The sequence below is a fragment of the Ricinus communis genome, chromosome 1, assembly GCF_019578655.1.
Source record: "Ricinus communis isolate WT05 ecotype wild-type chromosome 1, ASM1957865v1, whole genome shotgun sequence".
Classification (NCBI taxonomy): domain Eukaryota; kingdom Viridiplantae; phylum Streptophyta; class Magnoliopsida; order Malpighiales; family Euphorbiaceae; genus Ricinus; species Ricinus communis.
Genome location: NC_063256.1, coordinates 8,014,482 through 8,040,352, shown reverse-complemented (window position 1 = coordinate 8,040,352; position 25,871 = coordinate 8,014,482). Strand labels below are relative to the sequence as shown.

At 32.0% G+C, this 25,871-nt stretch overlaps 2 protein-coding genes across 2 annotated transcripts; one reads left to right on the top strand and one right to left on the bottom strand.

The window, feature by feature from the left end:
• Positions 1-3,390: 3,390 nt before the first annotated feature.
• On the bottom strand, positions 3,391-7,656 carry LOC8259898 (pectinesterase). The gene is made up of 3 exons (XM_002523067.4): positions 6,553-7,656; positions 6,200-6,360; positions 3,391-4,212 (listed from the first exon to the last, which is right to left on the bottom strand). Exons 1-3 carry the CDS (start codon positions 7,368-7,370, stop codon positions 3,518-3,520), a joined length of 1,674 nt encoding a protein of 557 aa, XP_002523113.2. The 5' UTR covers positions 7,371-7,656; the 3' UTR covers positions 3,391-3,517.
• A 15,102-nt stretch (positions 7,657-22,758) lies between these two features.
• LOC8259897 (probable pectinesterase/pectinesterase inhibitor 7) lies at positions 22,759-24,873 on the top strand. Its single transcript, XM_002523066.4, has 2 exons — positions 22,759-23,824; positions 24,008-24,873. Exons 1-2 carry the CDS (start codon positions 22,816-22,818, stop codon positions 24,697-24,699), a joined length of 1,701 nt encoding a protein of 566 aa, XP_002523112.2. The 5' UTR covers positions 22,759-22,815; the 3' UTR covers positions 24,700-24,873.
• Positions 24,874-25,871: the final 998 nt, after the last annotated feature.

Below are 25,871 nucleotides of genomic sequence, written 5' to 3'. Positions count from 1 at the left end.
TATTAAAAATATTATTTTTACTGTTAAATTTAATTTTTTAGAAATACTATAAATTAAAAAATTATTTCAAAAATATGATGATATATGTTAGATATACTGTTTTACAAAATGGTATATGTTATTAGTAATTTGATATATATTTTTATAATTATTATGATATTTAATTTTTAATATAATATTAGTATATGTCTGATACATGTTTAGTATCTAATCAATAATATTAATTTGATTACAGGTCAAATCATTAGAGAGCCGAATATATACATAATTAATATCTTAAACTATTTTTTAAAAATATAATTTATTTTATATATAAATCATATTTATTTAAAAATCATCATAAATAAAACTTTTTTTATAAATGTATATTAGGTATTGAATATATGTTAATCAAGATTCTGATTTTATTAATTTAAATCTTTTAATTTTAATTTTTTTCTCAATAAACATAATGTTAGTTTTAATTGATTGATTTAGTTAAAGTTTATATAATAACTCTAGTGATAATTAGAAATTATGAAAATAGTATTATGATAATTATTTTATTATTTTATATTTCTATAAAATTAATTAATATGATGTATACTTATAATATAATATAATAAAAATGTAGAATCAAATAAGATCCATTCGATAAAATATAAAATACATTAAGTATATATTTGATATATATATATATATATATATATATATATATATTTATATATTTATTTATTTATTTCAAATATATAAAATTAAAAAGTAAACTTTAAAAATTAATATACATAATATTTATTTTAGTATAGGTTGCATATATTTATAATATATTTTAAATACTTATATCTTTAAAAAATATCAAAAATAGCAACAAATGATATATGCTCAACATAATATAGTATACATTAAATATATATTTGATAACTGCAACTATTTTAATTCATATAGATTGCATATCTATAAAAAAAAGGTACACTCTTAGAAAATATTATACATTATACTTATTTTATTATATGTTAGCTATATATTAGGTATATGTTAGGTAACTTTTAATCAAAGTTTCAATTTGTTTAATATATTTTTATTTCAATTATTTTTGTCTAGTAGAAAAAATATAATATTAGTGTTTATTTAAAATAATGGAATACAATCAATTTTTTTTATTATATGTTCCTTATATATAATATACTCACTATATTTATATCTTTAGAAAAAATACAAGAAAAAGTTACAATAAATGGTATATATTTTACATATTTTAATATATATTTTATATATATTTAGTATACATATAGTATATAAATAGTATTTAAATTTGGTATTTAATAAATCAACTTGTATCTTTGATATCAATGCACTTGTAAACTTGGCTACTATTCAAAAAGTTTTGCCAATTTTTTAAAACAAGCATATTATCAAACATCATAAGTGCAAACCATAATTTTATTTAATTCAATTTTATTAACCAATTCAAGTAGTCATTTCATTGTTTGTTCATACATAAGTAACATGGGTAATAAAATACATTTTAAGCCAATTCAACACTTACAATGTCCTAAAAAAGAGAAAAAAATTATTTTTTTGATGTGCATAAATAACAAATCAAAAAATAAAAACTTTAAAATAGTACCCTCAAAATTTGTGTACATTTCTATAAAAAAAAAAGAGAGAAGAAAGTTAAAAACAAACTATTTTATGGTTCAAGCATGTTAAAAACAGTTAGAAGATAAGGGAATTTGAAGTCATAAGTTACATTTTTTATTCACTTTAAGACATAAAAAAAAAACTATTTAATTTCTCAATATTCATATTCACATTTTATTAACAATACCACAATATAAAATTTGAATCAAATATTACTAAAAAGCATTCAAAGAAATCAAAATCAAATAATTTTAAAATCAAACTATTTCTTAATTATTTTTTTAAATCAAACCACATTAGATAACAAGAACTTAATGTTAAAAAAGATACAACTCATAAAAATTACGAAAGCTTTTGCCAGCCAAACACCCATGCCTCTCCATCACCAATGTTTGTCGCTTTACAATTATATAACTTCAATCCGAGTTTTGAAGTTGTTAAATTGTCTTTTTTCTTAATATTGATTTAATATTCCTTCAATTTTTTATATCCATTGAAGCTTTGTATAACATCCGATGATGATGATGAAGAAAAAGTGCTTTGATTTTTTTCTTTTAGTATCATTACGGTCGTAATGATGATAACGAATAAGAAGAAAAAAAAAAAGAAAATAATTTTAGAAGTGTCAAAAAATATATAATATCACAAGAGAAAATACTATATAAATGAAATAAAAAAGTCAAATAAAATAGAGATAAAGTAAAAGAAAATATAAGGAAAATAAAACTTTATAAATGATATTTTTTTTTTCAAAAAATACAGTATATAGTGTAATTTTCTATTCTTTTTATTTTTAAAGAAAAAGAAGAAGAAGAAGAAGAAGTTTCATTTAACTTATTTTCAATTAGTGCTTTAGTTTCTCAGTTTGTATGCATAATTATTCAAAGCTATGTCAAATTAAATTTGGTTGCCTCAGCTCAAAGAAGTTGACAATTGGTCTCGACTATCCACCTTTCTTCTTTCAGAATATCAATAAGTTCTGAAAAAACTATAATGCCAATATCTTAAGTATTTAAACTTTAAAAATGAATATGCTTCTAATCCATTATATATCAAAAAGTCAGCTAAGTTTAACCGGATTCTATGGATATATATTCTAACCAATTTTAATTTTTTTTTAAAATATTAATTAATTAATTGTAGTCTTATATAAATTAATACTATCAATATAATTGATACTACTATGTTTTAAGTTTAAGATTTTATTATATAATAAAAAGTTAATTTATTATTGTATATAATATTAAAAATATTATTTTCTAAAATTAAAATTATTATCTAATTAGAAAATTAATGTATTGATTACTATAACATTAGAATATAATTAATATATTATTTCTCATAATAGAATTTAAGAAATTATTTTTTAGTTAATATAATAGTAAAATATAATTAATATTCTATTTCTTAAGATTAAAGTCAGTGTTTAATTAGGAAATAACTTATTAATCAATAAATTAATAGAAAAAATTATAAAATTACATATAAACTCAAGTTTTATGTGTTAAAAATAATATATATGTCAAAATAGAAATTTATGTGTCAAAAATTAAATACACATGTCAAGAAAATTTTAAATCTCAAAAATTAATATATATATATAACTTGATTCTAGTAGAGACAATTCCACAAAACATTTATTCTACAAGACTATCAATTCTACAATACTCTTGCAATTTAATTAGATAAAAAAGTATTTAGATATCAAAATAATAAATATTAAAAAATGAAAATACTGGTGCAATTTTCATAATGAAAAATGCTCCCACCTAATGAAAAATGCTACCAACATTAGAACCTTAATTTATCAATTCTAAAACAAAAGATTCTAAATAAATAACATATGATTAAAACATTATTTCCCACCAAATAATGAATGCAAATAAATCTTATGCATTCAACTCAAACCGAGAAAGAAAGGGATGCCAGTAGCATTAAGCCACTCACTTCCCTGTATAAATGGACCAACTGTAAACTGACTAGCCTCTGTTGTGCTATTGATAACTCTGTAACCAGGCCATGTAACTCTGGCACTTGTATTGGATCCAGGACCCCTATTCATATACTCCCCATAATAAAGTGTACTCAATGCAAACGCCCCATTCCATTCCAACCACCCAACAGGATCTACAACATCATCAATGTAAGATCGAAGGAAAACTGTCCTAGAATACTCTTTCCACGGTCTGCCAAGATATGTCTTGAACGATTTCTTAACCGGTATTAAATCAGCTGCAGCAGTAACTTTACTGTTCATGATAGAAATTCCAGTATTCTGATTAGGGTCTTCTCTACCTTGGGCAGTGAATATATTTTGCTGATTTGAGTTTGGTTTACGCGCGTATATGCTGCAGTTCTGGAATACTACAGCTGCGTTGCCAAATATGAAGTCTACAGTTCCATATATGTCGCACTCCCTATAAAATTGTCGAAGCGAGTGAACATAGAGTGTGTCTTGGTAGCCCACGAAGCTGCATTGGTAGAATGCTGACAGATCCGAACCACTCCTTAAGGCTACTGCTTGGTGCATGTCAGGCCCTGCTGAGTTCTCAAACGTTATACCCTTGGCTACGAACCCGTTCCCCACCACGGCTGCAAGTAAAAGTAACCAAAACTGCACGGATTAATTGGTGCTTTAACATGTTCAAAATTCACGAAAAGTAACATCATATTTTTTATTTGACTAATTGCACAGGATAATTAATATATAGTTCATCTTAAAAGAAAAAGATATTGCAGAGAACAACTGCATGAGTGAACAACTTTTTCTGATCTTTGGCCTTATTAAGTAGAGCTTCTAAGAGAGATGGAAAGGCCTGCACTTTTTGAAATAACTTATCTTTTGGCCTAAAATTTCAGAAACAATATTTTTGGTTTGGTACAATTCGAGAGAAACCTAATGGCCTCCAACGAGAGCAAGAAAAAAGAAAAACAGATAAAATTAGATAGAGAAAAAGCGATGGAAAAGTGGGAAATCTTTTACTCGACAAGATCACAGGATAACGCGTTCCAACTTCAAATGATCCAAAAAACACGGTGAGCAGGAAAGAAAGCAAGAAAGAAACTGAGGGTCCAATAAGCACCGACACAGGCCACACACAGATATCATCAAAGCTGTCTCTCAAGTCTCAACGCTATAACAATAATAATAATAATAGTAATACTGTATATCCGATACCCTTTTGCTTTTAAAAAGTCACTTACATTTTATATCAGAGTACACTCCTGCTTCACAAACACCAGGACATATACAACAAATATTAAAATAGGATCACGTGCATTCATTTCCTCATGCAACCCAAAATGGTTTCTCTATTTGCGTCGTTCTGGACATAAGACGATCAACTTCTGCTGAGTATCATTTTCTTTTCTCTATAGCAACTAATTGAAATAAAGGAAGGAGAAGAAAATGGGAAACAGAAAGAACAGCCGTGGGTACAGTTATCGATTACTATAGGATAGGTCTAGTGCTGTAAAATATGCGCACTAAGAAGACATGCAATTCATGTATCCATTTTTTCGTATAAGAAATGTTGGGTCCATTTTGTGATTCTAATAATACCCCATCATGTCCTTTTACGCACACTTTTTTAAGGAAAATCATATAAATAAATTAACTTCCTTTAAATAAATCAAAATGCAGGTTTTTTTAACTAAGTAGATTGATTAATATTAGAGACTTTAGGGCAGGTTTGGAACTGTTTTTTCCTTAATATTTCTTTTTTAAAGTTTTAGAAATTATTTTTATATAAGAAATAAATAAAATTGATTATATAAAAAATTAAATAATTTCCTTTTAACACCAACAACAATCTGAATTAAACTGATGTTTAATGATTTGACAAACTTTTAAGGAAATGGATTAGAATTTATTGTGGTCGCTAATTGGAGAGGGAACCAAAAGAACACCAAAACGATGCAGATGTGGACAAATGAAGATGTCTTTAACTACGAAACCTCAATCTCAGCGACATTAGTTTATCTTCTCGATTTAGGTGAAACACGTCAAACAAAGAAAGAAGAAACTCGTCTTCCAGTGTGGGGTCATATCATATCTAAAGAAACAAATTTAACATTTGAAAATCAAACAAAATAATCTCCATTTTAGGAATACATCCTTAATCCGATGAATGTATGGTTTTAATTTATATAAGGTTTCAAGTTTTTATTCTTTATTTATTTATTTAGCACAAAAAGAAATGACTACTTTTTTAATCATACATGCGTGTTTATGATCCGTTTGTGTTTTCTTTTTTCTTTCTATTTAAAAGGACAAAATAAATAAAGCCATCTAACTCGAGAGAAGGAAATTATCAGTACGTACTACACGTCGTCTACTCTAATTTTCCCACACCACATGTAATTGGGCCGACAAACGCTGGCCCCGCGACATTACTAACCCTGAAAAGAAATTGAATGCTGCGCTCTGAATGGTCAAGTATTATACTATCACGACCTCATTTTTAAGTACCAAACTGGATCGAGCAAGAATCACATTTTAACAGCATATATATTCAAGGTACTGGTAGCTGTAACAATATATACTAGTAGCAATTAAGAGTGATAAAATTGAACTCACCAACTGTTGCTGACCGGAAAGTAGTCCACCCACCAACCACACTCCTATTAGCTTTCACCACCGTCTTCCCAATCCCATCTCCGATGAACATCAGATTTGTCTTCTTTTTATCCACATCCACATTCTCAAAATATGCTCCCTCCTTTATATATATCACAAACCTATGCAAATAAACCAATCAATCAGTCAATAACAACGTCAGATACCTTAACAAACTTAAGTTAAAATTTGTAATCTAACACTCCTTAAAATCAGCTGCAGCACTACTGAGCTGCTTAAAGTTGATTCATCTCTAGCAGTTTCTTCTGATTGTTACGAAAGATCCGACTGATTAAGATTATAATATAACAAACCTTGTGAGGCTAGAGTTTGGAGCTGCGGCCACTGCCTGGCTAATAGTAGAGAAGTTTCCGGTTCCATCTTTAGCCACTACTAGATCAAATTTTGTTGCATTCAGTGGGGCCTGCAAAAGCTCAAGATCCTTCGACGACAACCAGGATGGGAATCCGTGTTTCACCTCCCCATATTCGGGGAAAGCCTCAGACTCTTTGGATGCATTAACGCCCGGGATTTTCTTGAGCATGGCTAGGGAGTTGCTAACATGACGAGAGATGTTATACAAGCTATTCTTGATTGTTTTCCTCACCCTTCCTCTACTATAAGCAAACCCATCAAGGCAAGTGTACTGATTCGTCATTGCCCCACTTAATAGAGTTTGCAAGTCGTGGTGATGTTGAGAGACTGATTTCCTTGAAGTGAGATCAGAGATTGCTACATTGAGCTCATCCATGGTTTCAGTAAAGAGCTCTAGACAATCATTGAGAGCTACTCTTTCAATCTTGTTTAGCTTTCTGAGCTTGTTCTTGATGCCACTGCAGTTGGAATACGACACTCTAACCTCGTACATTGTTCTGCTTATGGTAGAGGAGATTAATTGTTGTAAGGACCTGTAAGTGAGATCTGGCAGAGATGAGAGAGTTGAGACGCAAAGTTCTGGGTACAATGTGCCTTCACAAGCTGAGTGGGCAATTTGGTTGTGCTTTTGGATATGCAAATGTGGGATTTCTTCGCTATTCTTGAAATGAGGTGTTGCTAGTAGGATGATCAAGTAAAGGGCTGAAATGGGCAAGAGGGTAAGCAAGAATTTACTTCTTCCTCTAGGTATATACATTGTAGAGATAGAGACTTAAGTATTTGAGACAAGCGAGAGAGATTTGAAGTTGATCAGAAGTGGCAGAGATTTGAAAAGGAGGACAGCAGTTAAATAGAATTTTGATGGCTGTTAGATGCAGCAAAGGGTGACTGCCTGTTGCTATCGCAAGGCCAGCATGAAAAGGAAAGTATATAGCATTTTGGGCCTGGAGGCTGGAGATTGCACGCGAAGCAAGGACTGGACCAAGACTCGGGCGCTTCGGGATTAAATTTAGGACTGGGATAATGCTCATCATCTGGGACTCAATCGTAATTAATGTGCTTGCCAGATCATTGGGACGGTTTAATAATATACATTTTGAACATGGGATACATTGCATTCCTCGATTCTATTCTCTATGTAACTATTATTTATATATAATTTACAGAATTTCTATATTTTATTCTTATATAATTAATAGATATATATATTAATAATCTACCTATAAAAAGTTTTCCATACACATAGCTCAAATCAAATCATGTCTTACGTGCACTGAGGTGGGTTGGGTGCCGGGCAATTATTACATGGATTGAATTCAATCAGTGAAAAACGAGCTGGTTTTCCACTAATATAATTGACTGTTTATATTTACTTGTTCAATCCCTTCCAAATGCCCAAAAAAATCAATAAATCGAATAACATAACTATATGTACAAACAAAATGATCCAAACATTTCTGCTACAATTTTCTTCAATAAACTATGCCGAGAAGAGAATAAAATAAAATAAAAAATAATAATGAACCAAACCAAACCAAATTATTAGACTCTGCATCCAATTTTATATAGAAATAGAATCCACTAAAATTATGCAATGGTTTAACATTTTATAAAATATTACTTTTGAAATCCTATATTTTCTTAATCTCATTTACTAAAAGAGTTTCCTTACTTCCCAATTCCTTGTATAATTAGAAAGAATCATTTTAAAGTTTATTTCATTTTTTCACCTTTATAATAAATAAATTTGTTATTACTTGCTTTCCTTATGGGAACCAAGTATCTAGGATTTTAAATTTATTTGTGTCACTTCACTGTAAGTACTCTAAACCATGATCTTAATATTATTAAAAACTAAATACGTAATTGACAGGGAAATAAATAATAATTGATAGTAGATTAATTTCAATAGTTTTTGTTCTTTCTTTCCTTTCTCAGAAGGGTTGACATAAAATCATTTACGTCGAAACCCAAGAAGCCATTTTGGAATTCGAGCTATATGATTGAAAATAAAGGAACCAAAAGTTTGTGTTTCTTTCGTGTTTGTGTGTTTCTCCCTAAACATTTAGAGCAAGAAATCAGCTTTTTCGGCTCTACATAAATTGCTTTGTAATGGATCAGTAATGAATTTGTGATAGTTTCTTTTTTTAAAAATGATTTGGTTGAATGAGTTTCTAATTCTCTGTTTATTTGATCATTGTTGCTTAGAAGGATTATGATGATTATTCTTGAATTGATTTTTATTATGTATTAGGATTCTGATCTTTAGATATCTTACAAAAAATCAAAGTCCTTAATAAATGATAATAAAATATAGGATTAGTAAGGTGACATCTCACAATATTTTAAGCCGTGAGATATAGTACAAATGAATGCTTGAAATGTGAAAAACTTCGTTTTATCCATATATTCATATGAAAAAGGGAATTGATTTTACTAGCCAAACATCATACACACATGAGAAGAAAGTGACTGTACCTTTGTTAAAGACCAACATACAAAAGCATTGCACAGTCCAGAAACTAGGAACCAAAGGACAAAAGACCTAGGAGCATGTGGCCTCAGATCTGTACAGCTATCAGCTGTACAGACAAGTACATCACAAGCCTGGCAAAGGCAAGAAAGGAAGCAATCTTTCTTCCTTAAGGAAGAAAGGTCGCTTCAACCCATCAGGAATTAGGAAGTTAACATTGACATAGAGCATAGGAGCTAATCAGGTAGCCAAGAAGACCGTTGAAGCTCAACCATGTATATATCTGTAAACTTCATTTGTAAAGACTCAGAATTCTAATTTCTTTTGTAATAGAATCATCATTGTTCATAAATATAAATTTCACATGGTATCAGAGCAGGTATAACCTGTCATCACTTACCTCAAACCACAGTCACAAGCATTCAAAATGGCTCACAACGACACCACAAAGATAACCAACATTGTTCTCAAAGGCAGCCATAATTATTTTGAATGGTCGAAATCGATATATATTGGTCTCAGTGGCCGAAAAAAGCTGGGATTCATTACTGAAAGCAAACAGAGACCAAAACCAGTAAACCCAGTAGCTCCAATAGAGGAAGAATTGGAGAAAATGGAGGAATGGCAGACGATTGACCATTTGGTTATGTCAATGATTACCAATACCATGGAGACACAAATCTCCCGACTCTGTATTCTAATGGAGTCATCAAAAGCCATTTGGGACAAAATGAAGGGTCTCTACGGGCATCAGCACAACTTCGCCCATATTTTCAAACTCAAGCAAGAGCTGTCACAAACAACTCAGGGTACAAAAAATTCCTGTGAATACGCCACTGAAATTCTAACAAAATGGGAAGAATTACAAAGTTACTTACCTCCGACAAACAACCCCGAAGAACTACAGAAAAGGGCGGAATAGGACCTTGTTTATACCTACCTGGGGGGACTAGATACCAGTTACGAATCCCTTCGGTTGCAAATACTCTTGTCATCCTTCCTTCCAAAGATCGATGCAATCATAGCCTCTATCCAACAGGAAGAGACTAGACGAGCAGCGATGAACCCTAGCCTTGAAAGCACATATAATCAGGCCTTTCTTTCTCGTCACCTAGACCCTCCAGACGTGCTGCGCATGCGAGGAGCGCCTACATCTGCCGAAAGGTGCGACCGCTGCCGAAGGCAGGGTCACACCCGTGACAGGTGCTGGCACCTTCATCCGCACTTGCGCCTGTCTCATAGGAAAGGTGATCGAGGAAATCGAGAGAGAGGCGATGGGGGAAGAAGAGAAAAGAGGGACAAGAGATTCGGCGGCTCCTGTTTCTCTAACCCTAACATATGGGAAAATGAAGTCGAGTCTCGGGGCGGTGTATGCAGTAAAACACGGGGGTCAGCACGCGGGTCAGACTTTGGGCCTGGGTCAAGTCATTCCAAATCAAGCGAGCCCATGGACTTCATTCGATCCGAGCCCAGCAGTGCACCCCGACCCGACTTGGACTCATTCAACCATTCGGATCCGACCCGTTTTTCTCAACCAATTAGACTCGATTCAGCAGAAAATTCTCAACTCTCTCATATTATTTTCCAATTTCAATTGTTTGTAAATCAACAACAAATCCGTAGGTCAGGTTCAGTCTCTAACTCAGAAAGTTATTTCTCTTCCGCTTATTCTAACGATTGGATTATTGATTCCGGTGCAACTGATCACATGACATGGGACTTAACAAAACTTCATAATTTTGTTCCAATTGAGTCTCAACATGTCATCGTTGCAAATGGTGGGAAGGCCAAAATTTCTAGTTGTGGCAGTTCCACTCTTTTTTATAAAACTATTCCTGACATTTTATTATTACCTGATTTTAAATCTAATTTATTATCTGTTGGGAAAATTACTCGCTATTTAAATTGCAATGTCATCTTCTCACCTGCTTCAGTGATATTTCAGGATCACACCACAGGGACGATGATTGGTGAGGGATATTGCAAAAATGGACTTTATTACCTACCCAACTCCATCACCCAATGTCTTGCATCGACAAACCCGGTCTATCAAGGGATGCTGATGCATCGATGATTTGGACATCCATCCGACCAAGTCTTAAATAAGCTTTTTCCTTACAAATTAAACTTTAGTTGTTGTGATATTTGTAAATTTTCAAAACATAGTCGTCTACCTTTCTCCTTATCTACCACTATTTCTGAAAAACTGTTTGAATTAATCCACTCTGATGTTTGGGGACCTGCCCCTATTACTTCTTATAATCATTTTTTATATTTTGTTACATTTATTGATGATTACTCGTGCACTGCTTGGCTTTACTTATTAAAAGGAAAAAAATGAAGTATTCGTCTGTTTTCAACAATTTTTTAATTTCATTCAAAATCAATACAATGCTAAAATTTAAATTTTTTGCTCTGACAATGGCACTGAATATCTAAACAAAAATTTCTCTGACTTTTTTATACAAAAGAAAATTCTTCATCAAACTACTTGTGTTAACACTCCTGAACAAAATGGAGTCTCTGAACGCAAAAACCGGCATCTTCTTGAAGTAACTCGAACTTTACTTTTTCAAAATAATGTTTCCAATATTTTTTGGTTGGATGCTATCCTCATTGCTACCTACCTCATCAATCGCCTACCCAGTGTTAAATTAAAATATCTTTGTCCCCTTGAAATCCTCAAAGGTCGAAAAATTGATCTTGGGCACCTTCGTGTCTTTGGTTGTACCACCTTTGTTCACATCAAAAGACACCATAAATTTGACAGAAGCTCTGTTAAAACTCTTTTTCTAGGGTACTCCTCTGAAAAAAAGGGGTACAAGTGCTACGACCCTACCACTCACAAAACTTATATCTCTCGTGATGTCACCTTTGTCGAGCATGAACCCTATTATCCCAGTGATCCAATTAGAATCCCTGAATCTTATGATTTATTATTTCCGCATAATCCTCCTTTTTCTGATAACCAAGTACAGGAAAGGGGGTCTCATCACAACTCTCAATCAATTCTTCAGGGGGAGAAATTGGTAACACTGAGGAAGTAATTGCCTTACGAAGATCCACTCGATCCATCAGGCCTCCTGTCAGGTTAAGAGACTATGAGTCCTATGAGGTATCGTACCCTATTCAAAATTTTATTTCTTATCAGTCCGTGTCCAATCAGTATAAGGCTTATCTAGGAAGTCTCACTAAGCATACCGAACCGACTTCCTTCTATGAAGCCAACACCGACCCAAATTGGTGTAAGGCTATGGAGGAAGAACTTCAGGCCTTAGAAAGAAATGGCACCTGGGAACTTGTTCCTCTTCCACCAATAAAAAAATCCGTTGGTTGTAAATGGGTTTATAAAATCAAATACAATCATGATGGGACAATTGAAAGGTATAAGGCTAGGTTAGTAGCAAAAGGGTTCACTCAGACCTATGGAGTAGATTACCAGGAAACCTTTGCTCCTGTTGCTAAAATGAGCACTGTGCGTATTTTATTATTTGTTGCTACTAACTCAGGATGAAGTTTATTTCAGATGGATGTTAAGAATGCTTTCCTTCAAGGATCTCTGGAAGAAGAAGTCTATATGACTCTTCCCCCCGGTCACAAATCTACCTCTGATCCCTCTCTGGTATGTAAGCTTAAGAAGGCAATTTACGGGTTGAAACAATCCCCAAGAGCATGGTATGCCAAGCTAAGCTATTTTCTTTTAAAGATTAATTTCAGCAAGTGTGCATCTGATTCTTCTATGTTTGTCAAACACACTCGCACCTGCACTATCATTATCCTTGTATATGTGGATGATATTATTATAACAGGTAACAACAACGAGGAGATTGAAGAAGTAAAAAAGAAACTAAAAAGGGAATTTGATATCAAAGATCTTGGCCAATTGTCCTATTTTCTCGGAATAGAAATAGCCAAATCTCATAAAGGGCTTTTCTTGTCTCAAAGAAAGTATACTCTGAACTTACTAAAAGAAACCGGAAAAATAGGTGCCAAGCCCATAAATACCCCTGTGGAGACTAAAACTAAACTCAACTTAGAAGATGGAGAACCCTTAGAAAACATAGGTCACTACCAACGTCTAGTGGGAAAATTGATTTATTTAACGGTCACCAGACCTGATATTAGTTTCGCTGTAAGTATGGTTAGCCAATTTATGCATGCTCCCCGTACTTCCCATTTAGATGCAATCGACAGAATACTCAGATATCTTAAAGGGACCCCGGGTCAAGGTATTTGGATGAAAAATAATGACACTGCTAACACCATTGTTGCTTTCTCTGATGCATATTGAGCAGGAAGCTGTGACAGAAAGTCAACCTCAGGTTTCTACAACTTCGTGGGAGGAAATCTAGTGACTTGGAAAAGCAAGAAACAATCTGTAACTGCAAGATCCAGCGCGGAAGCAGAATATCATGCAATGGCATCAACCGCCAGTGAACTCATTTGGATTAAACAAGTACTAGCTGATATGAAAATAGAATGCAAGGGTCCTATGAAAATGTACTGTGATAATTAGGCAGCTAGACACATCGCATCAAATCCAGTATTTCACGAACGTACCAAACACATAGAGGTTGACTGTCATTTCATAAGAGAAAAGGTCCAATCCGGAGAAATTGAAATCCCTTTTGTCAAAAGCCACGAGCAATTGGCAGATATATTCACAAAAGTACTTGATAAAGGCCATCATCAAACACTTCTTAGCAAGATGGGATCTCTCAACTTGTTCGAACCTATCTTAAGGGGGAGTGTTAAAGACCAACACACAAAAGCATTACACAGTCTAGAAACTAGGAACCAAAGGACAAAAGACCTAGGAGCATGTGGAGCCAGATCAGACACCGTCACCGCATGCATAAGTACATCACAGGCCTAGCAAAGGCAAGAAAGGGAGCAACCTTTTTTCCCTAAGGAAGAAAGGTCACTTCAACCCATCAAGAATTAGGAAGTTAACGTTGACATAGAGCATAGGAGCTAATAAGGTAGCCAAGAAGACCGTTGAAGCTCAACCATATATATATCTGTAAACTTCACTTGTAAAGACTCAGAATTCTAATTTCTTTTGTAATAGAATCATCATTGTTGATAAATATAAATTTCACAACCTTGCATATACTTAATTACATTTTTGAATATTTGGCAAAAGAAGATGATAAAAACACGATGTAAGAAATAGAAATTCTCAAATGATTAATGTTCCTAATAACTAGGTGGCGCCTATGGTGGATGGGTTGGTAAAGGAGGGAGGAAAATTAATTATCACCTGAATGATGCAGCATATTATGCAACTTTATGAGGATGGAGGACCATCTTGTTACTGACTACTTAAAATACTATGTTTAAGAGAGCATAAACAAATATAGTGTAATCAAATATGTACTGTAATGCCTTCTCGAAGAAAAAAGAGTAATATAATGGAAATTATAATGTAATTCAATATCATAATTGCAATTGAAAGTTGGGTTTTATTAAGAATTTTAGAAATTAATTATCACCAAAATTCGATGACAGTTTCTTGAATTACAGTGATAGTGTGATGGTTGAGTTAGTAAGAAATAAATGATATAAATATAAAAATAAATAAAAATAAATTAAAAATATACTTATTTTCTATAATATACATGCCATGCTAATTTAAGATCTCCAAAACTATACAAAGATAGCTCTCCAATGATTAAGGGTTAGTATATATTATCTCGATATAATCCCTAGCGAATAAGAGATCACCCTTACCCGAGTGGTCAAACTCATGACGTTCAAAAAAATAAAAGAATGTGTTTCACCCCATTTAAATCAGAGGCTACTCTTTATAACCGGCTTCAGCATGAAGTCAGTGTCTATCAATATCCAGTTGACTTTCATTCATAAGTAATATGAGATTCAATTTTTTATATGCTTTATTCAAACCCTATTTAAAAAATTAATTTAAGTATCAAATTAGTTTTTCGGATATCAAACTTTTTTATTATAAATATTTTATAAATCTTCAAGTCATTTCATACACCGATATATTTTATATAGTATAACTATGTATTAAATATTACATCATATACATTATAGGTTTATATTATGTATATATAATTAAAATATTTTAGTGATTTATAGGTATACTTTATATATATATATATATATATATAATATACAGAAATATGTGCTCATTATCTCATCTTTTATTTTTATTGTCTAATTTCATGTGACAATAGCCAAAGAGAGAGAATATAAGCTAAAAATGTATAAATGAACTCTAATTGCACTGCGGTTTACAAAGGTTCATAATAAAGACATGCTGACTACCAAAATCGCAGGCCTAGTCGAATTTATCAAGGCCCACGAAAAGAAAATTAATTAGTTATGATGTAATTAAAGATAATTATCTTTTAAGTTGTTTGTTTTATTTACAGTAGTTAAGAGGATAACTATAGTGGTGTTATGCTTAGAAAAGGATTATGAAAAAATAAATTCTATAAGAGATAGAGATCAGTTAAATAAAAAGAGCATTGTTCTATTATTTTTCTCTCTGTAAATTTATTACAGTTCATCTTCTACAACACTTAGTTAGTTTTTGCATTATTTATTCAAGAATAAGAGAAGTTTTTCAGGACGTAGAGAGTGAGGATCAATTTTCTTCATTCTTTGAAGAACTTCTGAATTTTGAGGGAGTTTTAATTTTTTTATTTTTTATTTCTTATGCCTTTCTATTTAATTACAATAACCATTGAATTAAATATTTCAGGCTAAGTTTCATAAGTGTTTAGTTTGGTTTTTTACTTATGTATAAATTTTATATATTAGAAGTTTAATTAATGATTTTTTTACTTTCATACTTGTATTAATTTCATTTATTATTATTGATTGACCATTATATTAAATTAATAATAATATTTGTTATGAAATTTTTTAGGTTAAAAATATTAGAAATATCATCTTTACTTTAATTTATCTTGGTATAAGAAATCTATGTTGCATCGTTAGCTTAAGTAACTTAGGGAAAATGCACATCACCATCTCATTCATTAGATTTAGACTTAAATGGAAATAAAGGGATTACTGAGTATAAGCTAGAGTATATGTTATTTTATCATATAGTTTACATTAAACATTTCATTTGTATATTTATTTTTTAATTTATTTAATTTCTTTCATAAACCTTAAAATTATTCTCAAAACATTGGTTTAGAGTGTTTAGATTTTTTTTTTAGGTATTTCTATGTGATAGTTGGTCTTTATAGTATATATTTTATAATTTCTTATGAAATCGACTTCGTGATGAATTTATTATTGGGTTCATACACTTGCGAGTACTAAGTTGCAAATGTAGTTATTACGAAGATGTTCCATTATTGATAAAGTACTGCCAAATCTAACTTAAACTGCTACAGCCATTAGTATTAGGCAGAGTGCAAAACACCCTTATCCTCTGCGATCATAAAAGTGGTACTTTTGGAGATAAAATGGCCCGGTTAGGAAAGGAAAAAAAAAAAAGGAAAACATATTGAGAAATGGGAATTAACAGATTTAGAGGGTACCGACAATGCACGGTCTCAATCAATCCTAACAAAGCAATTATAGTATTAACAATAATCTGAGAAAAGAAAGTCAACCGATTATAACAGAAGTGGAGTCCATTAAAGGGTAAAATAGTTGTTGGACATGACCATGGTCCCAAACATCATTACTCTTTCGCACATGCTGCCGTCTTCCATGGAACTATTTTGGTTGATTCAGCTTCGCATGCCCTGACTGCCTGGATACCAACAATACATATGCATATGCATTTGTCGCTTGTATAAAACTTCTGCTAATTAACCCCCCATCTGTTTTTATTTGGGTCATGCGCCAGCGTTATTTGCACTCTACCTGGCTGCTGCCTACTTCTTTTCTTTTTTTCTTTTTGGTCCAATGGGAACAATCTATATTGGGTATTAAAAGTATTTGTTCCAAGGGAATGATCAAAATGCACACTTCTTACTGGGGATCCTCCAATTTCACTTATTCAAAATTCAATTGAAAAATAAATTAAAATTTGATAAAAATCGCATTATTAAAAGACGAATTTGAGTATAGTAAAATAAATTGAATTAATCATTTTATTAGTTGGTTATAATATTTATAAGTTGTTTGTGTTCTTTATTTTTTTAGCAATATAAATCTCTCTTTAAAAAAATTATTTTAAAATATTACCAACTAGATTTTGATCCTCTTAATCTAGATGTGTATAGGAGTTCAATAATAAGAAAGAAAAAACTGCTTTAATTCTTTTAGATTAAAAACCCAGTTGAACTTCTATATAATTATTTTAAAGATTTTTCTTCCCAAAAAATCATTTGTTGATCATAATGAAGTATATTACTAACATATTAATCGAGTCTTGTAATATTAGTAAGTAGTTTTAATTCACAATTGGTGCAATTAAATTGTTAATTGAGGCAAAACCAAGATTAGGATAAAATCATATGAAGTAATGGATTCGGAGAAAGTCAGTGAAGAATGCAAGTGAAGCTAAGAAATTTACGAGAATAAGACCTTTTGACTGAACTTCAAATAATAAATTATATAATTTGGAATAGTATATTATGAGGGAAACCGTATATGGTTTGAAAGTTATATTTATCTATAATAAAAAATGAACAAAAATTAGTGTACATATTTCTTAATGAGTTATGTTCAGGCTCGCAGACTAATACAGAAGGAATAGTGTCAACTTAAAATGATGGTGTAAAGTTTACAAGTGAAACTTTATAGATTCTATCTCCACAATCTACTTTTGTTTTTTTGTTCTTGTAAAACTTGTACATTTCTCTTTCATTTGACTGGAGATTATCAAGAGGGTTCGACAGAATTTGGATTTATACTAGCAAGTTTAATGTGATCCTTTCTAAAATACTTAGCATCAAGATTGAGCCTAAACCTTATTAACAAATGAATTTTGATCAAATAAGATGAGAGTTAAAATTGAGTTTGAGGTAAACTTTATTAGCATATAAATTAATGATTAAATTAGAAGTTAATTGAATGGATAAAGTGTAAAGCCTATTATAATAGAATTGAGTTTGGATTTAATCAATATCAAGATGACTAGAATTAGTCACTTGGCTGATTGGATCTTAACACTTATAAATTATTTGTATTTTTTATTCTTTAGCGATGTGAAATTTCTAACACTCTTCTTCAAGTGAAACAATAATTTAAATTTGATGTCTAGTTTCATTTGAAATTGAAATTCTCTTCATGAAATTTGAAATTGAATTAAAACACATCGATAGCATAGAAAAGAAACAGTAGAACTAAATATTTAGATTAAAAGTCAAAAAATTAAGAAATCGGACAAATATGCTCTGTTACCCTATTAACTGCCTAATGTTTAAAGTGTCTCACTTGGGCTAAACCTTATAAACAGTAATTCAAAGAAATCCCTCCGGGTAACCGTATGTGGAGGGTTTCATTGAGCTATTTTTCAGATATTAAGGCGTTGCGAAACACTTAAATGTTGGACACGTAGTTGCCGTACTTAATTAGGTGATTGGGGGTAGATTGTTATTGGGCTGGGCTTATTTGTGTTCCGATTTACATGGATCATTTCCTTTACATGTTGCATTTACTAGGCTTTTTAGGCTTCCAACGAAGGCAATTTCCATTTATTTTTTTAAAAAAACCAGGATGGGATTATGATAAGAAATTTCTTTTTTATCCATGTTTAGTATTTTTATCTATTTATATATCAAATCAATATTTATTAATTTTAAATAATAAAATATATATTAATTTTTTAATACTAAATATATATATATATATATATATATATATATATATTAATTAAATTAAATTTAAATTTAAATTTCGCATAATAAAAAAATAGAGTCGATAAAATAAATAGCAGTAATTTTATGAAAATGGAGAAGCTTATTTAAGAATGGGTAAGGAACCCATGTGCTACCCTTAACCTTCATAAGATGGCCCATGATGTTGCGCCTTTCGAGAAATAATTAACTTAAAACTTCAATCTCGTCAATGGCCAATTGACATTTTGACCTGGTCGCCTGTGACTAATAATTGGCTTATAAACATTATATTTTTTACTTTTGGTTTTGGGATGTGCTCCGATGCATTGGAGATCTATACAAATAGGGCTGTGCTAATAAAAAGCCTAAGTGGGTCTCTGCACTGCTGCAATTACACCAGCAAAAGAACAAATCTAACCATTCTTATTGCAGGCTTGAGGCCATGCCTATTGCATAAACCGCATTAACTGCAGGAGAAAGGCAAATCTAACTACTATGCTCTATCCCTTTCTTAAATACTAGACATATTGGGCCTACGCCTGCAAATACGCGATTCTTTAGCAACTCATCTTCTCACTTGCTCCACTCTATACTTGAAATATCACCCAAGAATTTGAAGATCATCAAGTAAATGAACGAATTGAGTGGATTATGTTAATTTTACATTAAGGATCAAACCATACCATAGTTATATAAGAATTGTAGGTCATGACTCCTCTTACACAAAACTAATTGCCTTTTATGTTAATGCCCTACACTCTCTATATAAGTACTATTTTATACATGAAATTACATTTTCTAAAATATATTTACTAGTATAATTTGCTCTATTTCTAAAAACATTTCAACATTGACGAATTGCAAAAACCAGAAAAATCACAAAAGACTGAAAGTTTGATCTTAAAACTATATATTCAAATCAAACTCATTAATATATTTCTTTTATTATAATGAAATAGTCCTCGTCGATTGCTGATACAGTAAATTATCACAAAATGATAATTTAGTGATTGGATAATAATTACTTTAAAGCTAAATAGAAATTAGTCACTGATTTCAAAATAGTCTAATTTAATCGTGATTTTCAATTCTCTAAATGATAATTAGTGATACAAATTTTTTTTTTTTAAAAAAAGGTCATGAAATGCTGGTGATTGTAGCTCAACAGGAACTGCTTGCAGCCGTATAATGAAACATCGCCAGCCTGTTTAGGGCTCTATTTCAAAGTTTCACTTACCAAACGATTCCGTTGGCCTATCAAATTACTTGAATTCAGATTAACAATCACCAAATTTTATTTTATTTTTAAAAAGGGATGATGAAGACTTTGACTTAATTTGTTAGGCAGATCTTGGATTATATATAATTATCCTTCTAATGATCATTATTTTCAATTCAAAGTTAATTATGAGCTGAAACTAACATTATATGTTTCTTCTTTTATACAGAAAATGTTTCTGCTTTTTTTTTTTTTGGTTTCACGGGAACAAACACTATGCATATAGTTAGATACATGTCTGCTGTTGTTACTATTATTTAGGACAAGTTGAGACATTTTAATTTTGATTTTATTTTATCTTTTTCATTTCTGGGGTCTAAGTTGAGACAATTAACAAGAGTTGACAAATAAAATTCAAGGGAAGGTTCAGTTGTTTTGCAGCACATGCACCTTCCGCGTTAATTAAACTCAAAGGCTTTTACAAGTTGTTTCAGAGATCAAATATTCCTCCTTGTATACGGCGTGGAGTCTTTAGAATTAGTCCTTTCACACACACACACACATTATATGTATAAGTCAATGAAATTTATTAAATTTCAAATATGGCGAAAGAAAAATGATAATTAATTCCTAAAAGATACAATTGAATCTTTAATTAACATAATAGGAACTTTTTATACATTTTTCTTGTCTCTAGACGCATGTTCAAGACCTGTATAACGAGAGAGTTGGATTAAAAAAGAAAAGAAAAAAAAAAAAATTCCCTTTCTAAAAAGTTTATAATAGCTTCTTCCTTTTGGATTAGAACCTCCTACTATAAATTTCATATCAGCATATGTAGCTTTAATTTAAACCTAATAAGGAACTAATTAATTAAACTGCACCTAATGGAATTTCGTAACCCTAGGTAGCTATATAATGAACATGCAGGACTTAAAGAAAAGAAAAAGGAAAATCATTTTTAGATTATTCTTTGGAGTCCCTATTAATTGAATTATAGTATGAAAATGTATGTATATTTTTCAGCTCACCCACGTCTAGATCATGCTGGTGCAAATGGAGGAATAAGTTAAGAAGTTATCATTTCATCGTTATCTCTGTTCTTCAATTTTTCTATAATTAAACATTCAACCAACCCTCCTATCTTTAGATTATGCCTTTCCCTTATGTTCGTTATCCTCAAGAAAAGCTAGAGTTGTGAGATTCCCATTAATAATTAATAATGAATGAACTTTTGGTTTTCGTTCTGACTAGACGCGTAATGCCATGAAATGCATCCCCACGATGCTGGCAAATCAAATCTTGGATCCTATCATCTTCACCAACCAGGCCTGTCCTCATCTGCTACATGCATACTAAAGTTGTTGTATTACATCTTTCTAGACAATACTACCTAAACCATAATCCATGTAAAGCAACCCTGCGATTTCTTATAGCAGCATGTAAATTCATAGGTCTTTTTTTTAATTACCAAGTGGAATTCTAGTGCATTCTTGACCAGCCAAGCCCCAACCTCTTACTTTTCTTTTTCCGTTTTACTTTTTCGAAATATATATAACTGTTGGGAGGAGACTTTGTATTTTGTCTGCATGTAGTCGGCTGTTTACGTAGTATAAGAACCGCCAGCTATATCACACCACCCTAAAAATCAAACAATTCCTTATGAATCTTGACTATTTTATTACAGAACAAAAGACGTGTGATTGTGATTGACAAAACTACGTTTCCTTCCGACTCAGTAATTATTGGCGTCTTTTGGTTTTGCTACCTGAGTGACATCCTTTTAGACAATCAAAGAAATTTATATGAACCCATGCAGAAAGGGAGCTAGCTTATGGCTAATAGCAGTAGCAATACATGAGATTTTCAAGATGATTACATAATATATATATATGTAGATCCTAACCTTAGCTTCATTGATAAATATACTTGCTCTGTATTTTATGAATTAAGACTCAAAAATTAAGACTAGATCATCATTATTTTTTCTTGATATTTTAATTAAATTAAAATGTGAACATCAATTGACACAATTTGAAAAAAATAAATTGAATAGATATCATATGTTTGTTTGAAATATTATAATGCAATAAATTATATAGAAATTAAATTGAACGGCTATTCTCTTACTAAAAATATGCAAAATGAGAATCCTTATTTTTTAGGTATCAAAAGATAATGATAATGATTAAGTATGTTTTTATTTTTTCGACGAGTGTAAAGGGATGAAATTCATAACTTGCAGATCCTCTCAATAAATAAAAAAAATAGAAAGAATTATTAAATATTAATTAACAAGGAAATAACATAACACCGTCTAAAATCCTTTAAAATAAGATGCATCCATAACAACTTGGATTTTCAAATTATGTCAACAATAAAAATAAAATATTTGTCCTCTGAGTTGATCAAATTCATAATTGATAAAAAAAAAATTATAAAATGTAAATTGAAAAGAAATAAAAGCATGAGAGGAACGCGTTTTTTAGAAAAAGTCATCCATGTTGACTTGAGAAAATGCAAAAATTCAATTGAAAATCTTCTACATGCAAAATGGCTAAACAAGTTATAACACTACCAATAATCGTATTCAAAATAATAATAATAATTTGAACAGAATCTACGCTCACCATCGGTCTTTTTCCTCTATAAAAGCACCGAACCCACTAACACAAATTCCATTCCTCATCCAATTCTTTTTTATCTTAATAATAATCTTGGTCCAAAAGCCATGGCTTCTAAGCTCATTTTCTCTTCGCTAACAACATTACTATCTCTTCTCCTTCTTTTACTTCCTTTCTTCACGTCTCTATCTTTAGCAGATTCTCCTCCTAGCAATCCGACCTCTCCTGGATCCCTTTGCAACTCCACTCCTGAGCCTGCCTACTGCAAATCGGTGCTTCCTAAACATAATGCCAATGTCTACGATTATGGCCGATATTCCGTTCGCAAATCTTTATCTCAATCCCGTAAATTCTTGAGCTTGGTCGACAAATATCTTGCCCGCCGGTCGTCTTTGTCAATATCTGCAATTCGTGCTCTTGAAGATTGCCGATTACTGGCAGGTTTAAACATGGATTTCTTGTTAAACTCTTTTCATACTGTGAATACCTCTAGTACAACCCTTTCTTCTTTGAAAGCTGATGATGTGCAGACCTTTCTTAGTGCCATTTTGACAAATCAGCAAACCTGTTTAGAGGGTCTACAAGCTACAGCTTCTGCTTGGAGTGTAAAGAATGGTCTTGCTGTCCCATTGTCTAATGACACAAAACTTTATAGTGTTTCTTTAGCTTTGTTTACGAAAGGTTGGGTTCCAAAGAAAAAGAAAGGGCGTACATGGCAGCCTACAGGCAAGCAGCTTGCTTTTAGCAATGGAAGATTGCCTCTAAGAATGTCTAGCAAGACACGAACGGTTTTCGAGTCGGTGAGCAGAAGGAAACTTCTGCAGACAGATGATCAGAACGATGCCGTGTTGGTGAGTGATATTGTGACCGTGAATCAGAACGGCACTGGTGATTTCACTACTATCAACGATGCTGTCGCTGCAGCGCCAAATAATACTGATGGTTCCAATGGCTACTTCATGATTTTTGTCACCGCCGGTGTCTATGAAGAGTACGTTTCAATACCAAAGAACAAGAAATATTTGATGATGGTTGGGGCCGGTATCAACCAGACTATCATTACAGGGAACCGCAGCGTTGTTGATGGATGGACTACTTTCAATTCTGCCACATTTGGTAATTAACCACTCGAAATCTCAAATATTTTAAGACTAAGTAGGTGATACTTAAAATCTAGCGTCACTTTTACAATATAACGATCTCACGTGAGGATTAGACTATGCACCGAATAGATTACCCAGAAGTGTACCTACGAAAATGTCAATGAAAGTAGGCTAATTTTGATTGTCAATATTGCAGCTGTGGTGGCACCAAACTATGTGGGGGTGAACATAACTTTCCGGAACACGGCCGGGGCGATCAAGCATCAGGCAGTTGCATTAAGAAGTGGAGCTGATTTATCCACATTTTACAGCTGCAGTTTTGAAGGGTACCAAGACACCTTATATACACATTCTCTAAGGCAATTCTACAGCGAATGTGACATATACGGAACTGTAGACTTCATATTTGGAAATGCTGCAGTCGTTTTCCAGAACTGCAATTTGTATCCCCGTCTACCAATGAGTGGCCAATTCAACGCCATCACCGCACAAGGCCGGACCGACCCGAACCAAAACACAGGTACTTCAATACATAATTGTACAATTAGAGCAGCTGACGATTTAGCTTCGAGCAATTCGACCGTACGGACATATCTTGGGAGGCCATGGAAGGAGTACTCAAGAACGGTGTACATGCAAAGTTACATGGATAGTTTGATACACCCAGCTGGATGGCAGATCTGGAGTGGAGATTTTGCGCTAAGTACGTTATATTATGCAGAGTATAACAACACCGGACCAGGATCTGATACCAATAACAGGGTTACATGGGAGGGTTACCATGTGATTAATGCCACTGATGCAGCTAATTTTACAGTGTCTGGCTTCTTGCTGGGCCAAGATTGGATACCTCGAACAGGGGTTCCTTTTACAGCGGCATTGATATGATCTTACTAATTTTTTATTTTTTTTTTAAGTTATTTCATTTTAATTTTTATTCTTTTTATTCCGTAGATGTATTGGGATTTGGCGGTGGAATAAGCAATGTATTCTTCCTATTGTCTTACCGAATGCAATTCTTTTGACCAAATTGTGAAATGAAAAGAATCAATAATTTACTCCTTTTTCTTCTTTTTCTAAATTCTTACCTAATGTGGTCCAGTCGTACGAGGGAGTCCTAATTTATATTTTAATATTAAATAATTAATATATAATTTATTATTTAAAATTGATACAAATTAGAAAATTTAATTTATATATCAATCTCTATAGAGGAACGGTTCTTAATGCTATGCCTATAAAACAACAAATTATGATTTCCCAGACGTGGTATTTGGAAAACCCTCCATTAATCAAGTTAGTATTTGATAAAGGCAAAAGACTATAAGTGTTTTGAGGGTTGTAATTGCATTCCCCCTTCTTGTTGTGTATTACCTTATAGTAGACTAGTTCACTTATAACACATATCGCATCTCCTTCATTGTAGGAGATAAAGCTTACCACAAAAGGAGTCCATAGCCTAATGAACAACTACAATGTAGATAAAAGTCCTACTTCGAGTACACAAGACAATATGTTGCATTGGAGTGAACATCTATCTTTTAATTAACTGATCTTTATTAAGAATCAGTTGGAATCATAATCGGGCGAGCTCTTGTTCGCATAGGGCAATCTATTTAAGAGAGCTCGTATCACATGTCCCCCCTATAAGTTCCAAGTTAAAGACTTGAAATATGAAAATCTATTTAAGCAAAGACTTAGTTGTACATCGCACTAATGATGTTTAGACTTATGTTGCTTAAAAAGCTAAAATGGTTATAGAGATTTATATAGATCTATATGATAGAGCTAATGATGGGGATCTATAAGGAAGATTTATATCACAGAGATCTATGTGGGAGATCTATACTGGAAAGATCTACATTGGGGAGATATATACGAAAGAGTTACTGATAAGCACCTTGAATGTTGCTTAGTTATGTCAACTGATAGATATCATGAGTTGTGATATGTTGGAGATCTCATAGCTTTTCAGGTGATCTCATAGTTCTTTGTACGATTCCATACCTCTTCGAGCGATCTCATAACTCTTCGAGTGACCTTATAGCTCTCTCTCTGAT

What these genes read in the sequence shown, in the direction of transcription:
- LOC8259898 (XM_002523067.4), bottom strand. Translation starts at nt 7,370, where the DNA reads ATGTATATACCTAGAGGAAGAAGTAAATTCTTGCTTACCCTCTTGCCC. An exon ending in CCAAACTCTAGCCTCACAAG is followed by an intron (nt 6,361 to 6,552) that starts GTTTGTTATATT and finishes TTATTTGCATAG; the next exon opens with GTTTGTGATATATATAAAGG. An exon ending in TTTCCGGTCAGCAACAGTTG is followed by an intron (nt 4,213 to 6,199) that starts GTGAGTTCAATT and finishes TTTTACTTGCAG; the next exon opens with CCGTGGTGGGGAACGGGTTC.
- LOC8259897 (XM_002523066.4), top strand. Translation starts at nt 22,816, where the DNA reads ATGGCTTCTAAGCTCATTTTCTCTTCGCTAACAACATTACTATCTCTT. An exon ending in TTTCAATTCTGCCACATTTG is followed by an intron (nt 23,825 to 24,007) that starts GTAATTAACCAC and finishes TCAATATTGCAG; the next exon opens with CTGTGGTGGCACCAAACTAT.